General features: G+C 55.1%; 1 protein-coding gene across 3 annotated transcripts in view; it reads right to left on the bottom strand.

Annotated features, from left to right (window-relative positions):
- Nucleotides 1-2,124: 2,124 nt before the first annotated feature.
- Nucleotides 2,125-8,776, bottom strand: part of TIMM50 (translocase of inner mitochondrial membrane 50) — a 46,883-nt gene continuing 40,231 nt past the window's right edge. For all 3 annotated transcript variants that reach the window (XM_077840544.1, XM_077840546.1, XM_077840545.1), the window contains exons 9-11: nucleotides 4,973-5,129; nucleotides 3,838-3,944; nucleotides 2,125-2,616 (exon numbers count right to left, since the gene is read on the bottom strand). In XM_077840544.1, the coding sequence (XP_077696670.1) occupies nucleotides 2,515-2,616; nucleotides 3,838-3,944; nucleotides 4,973-5,129 (366 nt within the window). In that variant the 3' untranslated portion in view covers nucleotides 2,125-2,514. The remainder of the gene's footprint in view (nucleotides 2,617-3,837; nucleotides 3,945-4,972; nucleotides 5,130-8,776) is intronic.

Below are 8,776 nucleotides of genomic sequence, written 5' to 3'. Positions count from 1 at the left end.
CTTTACTCCCTCTATCTCTTACAGATGCATCTGCTTCCTCCTTCCACCCTGGAGAAGGGGGAGAAAAAAGCCCCAAACAAACAGCCGAAACTTGTTCAGCATCCCCCCCCACCCCCTCCCGCAGGGGCGGCTTTTCTAAATACAGCACCTCCGAGAGAACCAGGCGGCATTACAGGCCCGTGTCCTGTTTATGTTCAAAACAACTCAGTTGCTTATCTACACCCCCCCCCATCCCCAATCCCTCCCCAGCAGCCCCTGCCAAGGCAGGATGACTGGTTACGCCTGCCTTACTGTTTTGTTGGCTGGAGGCGAGTGTGGGAAAAGATCTAGGCTCAGTTCCTGACGGGAAGTGCCTTTTATTTCTTCTTATTCTTTCTATGAAGAATGAGGAAACAACAACAAAAAAAAACGGTAAGGGGAGATCACTGGCTGAATTAACGAACCCTTGCTGAGGGAAACGGGACAGCTGAGTCATGGGGGAGGGCAAGGGGGCTGTGTTAATAGGGCGGGGGGGGTCGAAGGCATGCAGGGAGAGATGGCTCGTCACAGCTCACCCATTCCCTTGGGCTAAGCAGTGGAAACAAGAGGTGAATGTTACATTCAACCCCTAAATTATGTTAATCCCGTTAACAAACGGGATGGGACAAAGTGGAGAGGCGAGGAAATCATTCTGATGGGTGAATAAAATATCAATCGACTTCCCAGCTGCACCAGCAGATTGAGTCGGTGGGCTGGTAAACTTCACTCTGGTGCAGTACCGAGATCTAACCCTGGGCTGCTGAAAGCCAGTTATCTTCCAGGCGTCCGTGTGATGCCAGCAGGTACCATGCAGTAATCTCAGTTCTAGCCGGCAGAGCGCGCCTGAACTGGAATCAGAGTGAACCAATCCCACCAGATTAAGGAAACGCTGTGTCTGCTCATCCCATTCTGTTTACTTTCCTGTTTACATCCATCCTTGGTCTTGGGATAGGAACTAGGACCCATTTTCCTGAATCAAAACAGGAACCCTCCTCTTCCAGCCGCTTCCACAACTGCAATTTTAACCTGCATCAGGCAACTCTAGTACACAGGGATTCACCACACTTGGAACTGTCCTTTCCCATCTGTTTCCTTTAAAAAAATACACAAGTCCCCATCCCAAGCGATGACGGACTCTAAACACAGGAGGCTGTCAGTTGCTTTCAGTCATTTCCTTCCAACTTCAGGAAGGGATCATAAAAAAACCAAGGATCTCACTTAAAAATTCAAACACATGCTTTTTTGGCTCCAAATCTATGGTGGGTTTATTATTGTCGTTAGAAGCCCCTTGGCGTTTATACTTTACAATGACGCTTAGGACAAACACAAGGCTATTCCAGCCTCTCACAATCATAGACCTTGCTGGAGGGGTTGCTGGCCTGTCTGCCCGAGTCCTTGCCCCCCCCATGTACCAAAACACAGACTGACGCCAATCTGTTTAACGGGGAGCAGGTAATCCCGGCTCTGGAGTGGAAAAGCTCAGTGCAGTTGGCGAAGGGATGAGTTGTGGGGAAATGGATGTCAGACGAGGTGGGAGGGTGCTACCTCAACCTTCCCCTAGCAAGACAGGGGGCTGGGTGTGGGGAAGGAACGTTGAAAGGAAATGGAAGAGGATCTCAGAATTCTCTGCTCACTGGGGTATGTAGATGACCGCTCCAACAGAGGGCAGAAGGCCTCAGTGACTGTCTGTAGTCTGACCCCTGGACAAAATGGGAGGGCCAGACGGCCTCGAGTTGGAGGTGCATTTTATAGGTTCACTGCCATTCGCCCCTCTTGTTTCTATATTGTCCCAGTGTGTGTGGCCAGACACCCCTGCCCATCCTGTCTGGCAAGGAACAGATCTTCGGGACGGCTTGCTCCCCTCACGCTGAGGGACTGGACAATCTGTGCATTACCGCCCTCCAGCAGACCTTCCAAAACAGGTTTGTGGCCCCAGCTACACCGGTCCCTGACAAACCCTGACGGGCCTAAGGTGGGTTCCCTCTTGTAGTGACCGAATGAATCAACTGCCCCTCCCACACAGGGCAGCAGTGGCTTTAGACACCACCTCCTACCCCCACCCACGACTAAGCGGGAAGTGCAAAGCAGGGACGCGTCACAGGAGCCGCCTGTAGAACGATGACCCTTTATTTGAAGCGTGCGTACCACCGTTTCCATTCACGCCAACAGGAGCAGTGCGGTCCTCTCTCTCGTCTGAAGGAAACATGACACGGGGGGGGGGGGGGAGATCTAGAAGCTAATTAGGGACTGACCCCTCCCCCTGCACCCTTACTTGTATTGAGAGAAGTCCATTTCCCCGCAGAGAGACAGGCCACCGTAGCGCCGGTGCGGGAATCTCTGCCTGCCGGCTCTCCACCCCGCAGAGGGGGTCTGGAAAGGGCTCAGTCTGAAGGCAGTTCTGGAGGCCTTGTAAAGCGGATGCCATTGCTGGAACCCCGCCCCCAGACCACGCTGCTCTGACGGTCCACAAGCGGGCGGGGGCCGCACAGGAGAGAGTCACTGTTGCTTGGACCGAGGCCACAGCCGGCTTGCCAGGGAGCCCAGGAAGAGCTGCTGCTTCTTGTTCTTGGACAGGTCGGCGAGCCGCTGCTGTTCCTCCTGCACGCACAGGGAAGGACACAAACCCTGCGTTACTGGGGCGCGCCACACGGCCTGACGGCACCGAGCTGAGGGCTTCCTCGAACCTTCCGCTATTAGCCGCTGAGTCCTGTCTATGCCACGCTACCGGGGGGGTGACTCAGGAGTCATTTCAGCCAGGAAGGTGAAGCGATCGTCCAAGTTCCCACAAGGCGTTGGTGTCAGCGGTGGGAACAGGCTCAGGATCGGATTGCCACCCCTGTGCTTTCGCCCCCAGCCCATCCTTCCACGGGCGACGCACAAGCGACAAATCATTGCACCAAAATTCAACGGGAAGCGATGGCTCTTACCAGCACACATCCAGCCAGGCTGAGACGCGAGCGAGCACATGCGAGCTACACACAGGTGAGCCTGGCACTGATATGCTCAGCATCATGGTGAGCCTGACAGGTGAAATACAGCTGAGGGGCTTGTGGGAATGCTGGCTTCTACTCCCAGCTCTGCTGCTGGCAGGCCTTGGGCAAGTCACTTCCCTGCTCCGTACCTCAGTTTCCCCATGTGTACAATACTGGATCTCCTTTGTAAAGCTCTCTGAGATCTACTGATGAAAAGCTAGGGCTTTATCATGACGAATGCAATGACTACATTGGTTCCGACACAGCTATCGTTAAAGCGGGACAACCCTCAGTGTGGATGCAGTTAGCCTAGTAGCAAGGTACTTATTTCGGGAGGGCTGATTCTGGTAAGTTGCCAAGCCAATATGATATCTGCGTACAGAGCAGCCCCCAAAGCCAGTGCTCCCACCTGCACCACCCCCTCGCGTTGCTGGTCCCTCCCCACCACCGACACATCTGTCTAGGGTCTCCATAGAGCTCACGGCTGTGGTATAGCTCACCACAAGCAAGCGGGAGGGGGATCTTGCTATGTTTTAACAGAGAAAGACCAAGACACTCACATTTCTATTCCACGTGACTGGTGAGTAGCAACCTGCCTTGCTCTCAAGGCCCCCCTCTTACCCTTGCTGTGTCTTGTCTATTTAGACTAAGCTCTGTGGGGCCAGGGCTCTTCTATCTGTGCAGCATCGGCACAAAGGGGCCCCGACCTTGTTACTGGAAGACACAGTTGTAGTACAAACAACATCCCTCCCTCCAAGACTCTGAGGACAGACTCCACGCTGCCCCCTGCCTTCTGGTGCTGCAGCCTGAACCGGGGCGGCAGGAGCCGTGAGACCAGTGCCCTTACCTGTTCCAGCTGAGACTGCCTACGTTTAAATGCTTCCAGCGGGTCGTCCTCCATCGAGTAGTTCTCCAGCACCGTCCTGACATCCTCGACCCCACTCAAGGCAATAGCTGTCGGGCAATGAGAGGCAGGGAAGGAGAGGCTGAGCATGGGTGGGCGAACATGTCAAACAAAGCCAGTCCGGGAGGCAGGGATTCTGCACTGCGTGCGTATAAGCAGCATTGAGTTCCTGCTGGGGGTCAGAGGGTCTAGACCCAGGAGCGACGGATTCTTCCTAAATGCAGGAGGGCCACGAGGCCCCATCCCCTCTGTGACCCTGGCCTTGCCCCACCTCTTCCCCCGAGCCCCCGCCCCCAGCCAAGCCAGAAGCTGGAGCCAGGCCAGGAAGCCCAGGTCCCTCCACCTGCCCAGGTTGGGGGGGCCCCAAGAGCAGCCACTAGCCTGTGTCCCCACGCCCCGGGGCGCCCACCCAGGGCAGGTGGAGGGTCCACAGCTCCCCATGTGGCTCTTACCCTGATCTTGCTCTGGCTTCCAGCCTGGCGGCAGGGCTGTGGGGGCCGAAGAGCCGCAGCCGGGCCACGGTAAGAGCTGCCCAGGCAGCTGTGGGGAGCCACGGACCCAACTTCCGCCCTGGGCTGGGGGCTGCTCTTAGGCCCCCCCCACCCTGGGCAGGTGGAGGGTCTGCAGCTCCCCACAGCTACCCGCATTCCAGTTTCCAGCTTAGCTGGGGGGCAGGGCCTCAGGGGAGGGACAGGGGGCCAGGCCTGTGGCGAAAAGTGGCCTTGACTCCCTTGTTCTGGGGCCTCTGTCTAGGCCCCTCTCTGAAATGCTGCCCATTCCCAGGAGAGAGGCCCAGAGAGACCTGCTCTCTGCAGGAACGTAGGGAGCAGCTGCGACACTAGCGGGCCCCTCGGTCCCGGGAAGGGGAGGGGAGGGGAGCGAACTCCTGGACTTTCCAGATATAAGCCCAGTGTTCCCTCCCATACAGAAACGGGTCAGTCCCTGAGCCAGGTGGCAGGAGCTGCTCCTGTAACCATCCCATGGCCTTACCGAGCGATAATTCGGTCAGATTTCATCGCCAAGCGCCCCCTGCCCCAGCAGCAGCCCCCGGCAGAGGGACACCCCCCCACCCCCTTACTCTTCAGGAAGGCGGCGAGGTCGAAGAGCGCCCTGTCGTCGGAGCTGCCGTCCCATTTCTTCAGTGCCATGCCGTTGAAAGGCTGCAGGTGGAATGCTTCCTTCTTGCAGTCCACCACCACCACTTTGGCGGGGTCTCTGTTCAGGCAGGAAATATCCTGGACACGGGGACACGGGACAGAAGCTGAAACCTGCGCTCTCCAGCACCCCGGAACCTGATGCAGCTTGCACCACAGGGCATGGCAGGGACCGCCTGGGAGACAGATCTCCCCCTGCCCAGCCTAGGCTGTGCTTCCCTCCCCTCTCCCCCAGAAACCCCTCCACTGCAGCCCTTCTCCTGAACAGGAGGATTCAGGTGTTTTGGCTACCATGCGGGTCCAGACCTAAAGAGCGGTGTGGAAATCAGCGACCCGTCCTGGGTCCAGTGAAGACCGGACAGAATTCCGTACTGCCTAGCACAGCTCGGAGTGCACATGGGTCTGCACAGAGTGGGATCCGAAAGCTTGAAGGGCAAAACGGAAGCTAGTCAGACCCTTCTTCTCCATCCCATAATGAGAACGACTGAGGGGTCGTGTAAAGGCTGGTGAAGCCGGAACGAAAGAGCAACCTGTGGCACTGTGTGTTGCAGAAGGCCAGGAATCCAACAGCAACCACTAGTTCTTCTCTAGCACTTTCCACCCATAGATCTGAAAGTGCTTCACCAAGGATACTGGTATCATTAGCCCCCACTTTACAGATGGGGAAACTGAGGCAGAGAGGAGAAGCAACTTACCCAGGGGGCTGGTGGCAGAGCCAGGGACTGAACCCAGGCCTCAAGTCCCAAACCAGTGCACTATCCACTTCGGCTGCACTGCCTCCCCCATACACAGTGTCTGGATCATTGCATGACCTTGCTAAATACACTGGAAGGTGGCCGGGGGGGCGGGGGGGGAGGGGGAGGCAGGGGGCATGTGATTGCTGCAGGGGTCTGCATTCCCTGCTAGGACTGGTAGCGGGGAGGGATGTATATTCACCATGCGCTTTGCAGCATCAGATCGCTGCACATGGGGCTGGTAACTGCACAGAAGTGACAACAGGTCAACAGATTTAAGAGCCGAGTTAACCCAGATTTTTTTTTTGATATTTTTTTTTTTTGGGTAGTACCAGCAGTGAACAGGGCAGTGCCACTACGCAGCCTCCAGATCTGATGTACACACTTTTCGCCCTGTCCCCTCCCCTGCGATACTCCAGTCGGAAACAAAAACGTCCCGCTGGGAAACGAATCCCGGTTACGGTACCAGCAAGCTCTTTCTAAAGCAGCAACATCTTGGATGGAACAGCAGGGCTGCTCCTTGCAAAGCCGCCCCGCCCCCTCCAAAATCCACAAACAATCAAAACACAGAGAGAGCTGCCCTGAGAGAAAAGGACGCCCTGCCCACCCCGGGACAGCAGATGGGAGGTGAGAGGGAGGGAGGGGGTGTGTGTGGGGGGGAAGAGAGCCAGAAGGTCCATAGCAAAGTGCTCTATTGTGGAGTGTGGACAGAGGTGCTCGAATTACAGCGCACGAGGCCAGGGCTGGGGAAAGAGAGGGCAGCTTTTCGCGGGCAGAGCGCTGCCTAGATGCAAAGGCGACATGGGACCATTTCACGGATGAGCGGGCATGGCATCACATGGAGACCCAAGGCTAACACTACCGTGCTCAGAGGGAGAAAGTACAGAGCTGCTCTGAATTTCGAGCTGCCTACATCCCAAAAGGGGTCTACCCTGCCTGGGAGAGTTTTAATGTCCACCCAGGCAGCTGGGCACGCGTGTCTAGAAGTCACAGAGAACCAAGCCTTTTGCTCAGACACCCCGAGTTGCAGACGCACAGGTCAGGGCAGGCAAGGCCGTCACGGATCGTCTCCCTATTCGCATTCTGCTACTGCGGCAACGAGGCAGCAGGCAGATGCTGTACGTACCATCGCTCACTGGAGGACAGAGCAAAGTGCAGGAGGGCCCCCCCTCCGCCCCCGCACACCAGCCGCGGAGACAAACTGAAATTAACATACAGCATGTTTCTGGATGGCTGACAGCTGAGGGGGCCCTCTTGTTAAACACAACCAATGCATCAAGTCAGTCAAGGGAAAGCGCTCGGAGGTTTGGTAATAATCTAGCACCATCAGGCACGGAGCTTCATCATGCTGAAGCAGCAATGCTCAGAGCAGCTGCCTTTCTTTTAAAGGTGACCTGCACAAGGGAACGAATTGCGTTTCCCCCCCACTTTTCTCCTTTACCTGCCCTCCTCCCCTCCTAGCAATTTTGCTCATTTTTAAAGCCGGAAATATTAAGCCTGATCTTCCCTTGATTGTGCTGGATGACGAAGAAGGGTGGATGAGGAGCCTTTCCAGCTGGAAAGACAGGGGGTCTCTCGAGCGTTTGAGTTTATTGGCCACTGTCTCAAACTAAGTTTTAAACATCTGAAACAAAAGTCACTTTTGCCTCTGAATCTGGCGACATTTCTTTGGCATCTGCAACGTCATCAGTTTGCCAGTTCTCCGTCGGGTCTTGGAGAACAGACAGAACCGGAGTTTGTCTACATGATGCCATCCAGGAAAATTAATCCCAATTAGCTTTTAGGTGGATTAGCTAAATTGCATCACACCCATTTGTACAGCCCTGGAAATCCACTCTTTATCCATGGATCTCTGCCTCCGCGGATGCGGTTGTATTGTTTGCCCTCTTCGCAGATCTGATGCACGTCCGCATTTTTGTATCAGCCCAGGGCTCCACCCACGTGGATGCTTTCATTCAGACGTAATGGGACCTTGAATTCGTTTCATCTTAATTCGCTTCCAAACTAAAATTAAGGTCAACCAATTTAAGGCCACTAATTCTGAGTGAGATTGCCCACACGGGGATGTAATGCAGTTTATCGAAAGGTGTGAATTTAAAGTGGATTCATTCATTTGATTTATTTTCCCGAGGTTATGGTCCTGTCTACACTTCAGGCCATGCGGGGAGTGTGAACTGCAGAGCGCACTGAAGTATTACACTCTAGCTACCCCCAGCACGAACTAAAAGGTACCTAGTTTGCATTAACGTAGAGGACTACATTAGTGCAAACCAGGTACCTTTTAGTTCCCACCCGCAATATCAGTGTGTTCTGTAATTCACATCCCCCCAGTTTGCCCTGCGGCGAAGTGTAGACATACCCTAAGAGTCCCCACATCAAGAAGCCCCAGTGTACGAAAACAATTAGAAAACACAGTCCCCTAGAGGCCTTCCTTGTGTATCAAAGGGCACAAACCCAACATGCACCCCCTGCCACAGGTCACCTTTCAAAGCCAGAACGGTCACATTCTCTGACAGAGACACACTAGAATTTGCATTGGTGAAGTCAGCAGGCGTGACTCAGAGCTAGACGGGGTCACGTCTGCGTGAAGCTGGGGTTACTCACTGAAGGAGACGCCATTTCCCTTTCAACCACTTCCCCCAGCAAGCGCCGGGGCAATGGAAGACTTTGCTGCTACTTCTGCCTCTATCATACCCTTGGATGGGGACTCCTCCTTATCCAGCTCAGCAGGTTACAGCTTTCTCAAGTAAAGGCCGTAAAGAGCTTTTTTGGTGTATGCTTCCACAGGGATGAATGGGCTGGCACAGAGGCTCAGATGCACACGCTTTTTAGCTGTTCAGGCTCACAACACAAACCGCGGCACCTTGAGCCTCTGATGGGGAAAGACCACAGGCTGAAGTTGACTGGCAGAGCTGTGTCCAAGATTAGTCCAAGACTGGAACAGCCCGGGGAGGCGGCAGGAAGGGACTGAGGGGGCATCGGCAGAGCTAGAGG

This window comes from Eretmochelys imbricata, chromosome 23, assembly GCF_965152235.1.
Source record: "Eretmochelys imbricata isolate rEreImb1 chromosome 23, rEreImb1.hap1, whole genome shotgun sequence".
Taxonomy (NCBI): domain Eukaryota; kingdom Metazoa; phylum Chordata; order Testudines; family Cheloniidae; genus Eretmochelys; species Eretmochelys imbricata.
This window is presented reverse-complemented; position numbering and strand designations above follow the sequence as displayed.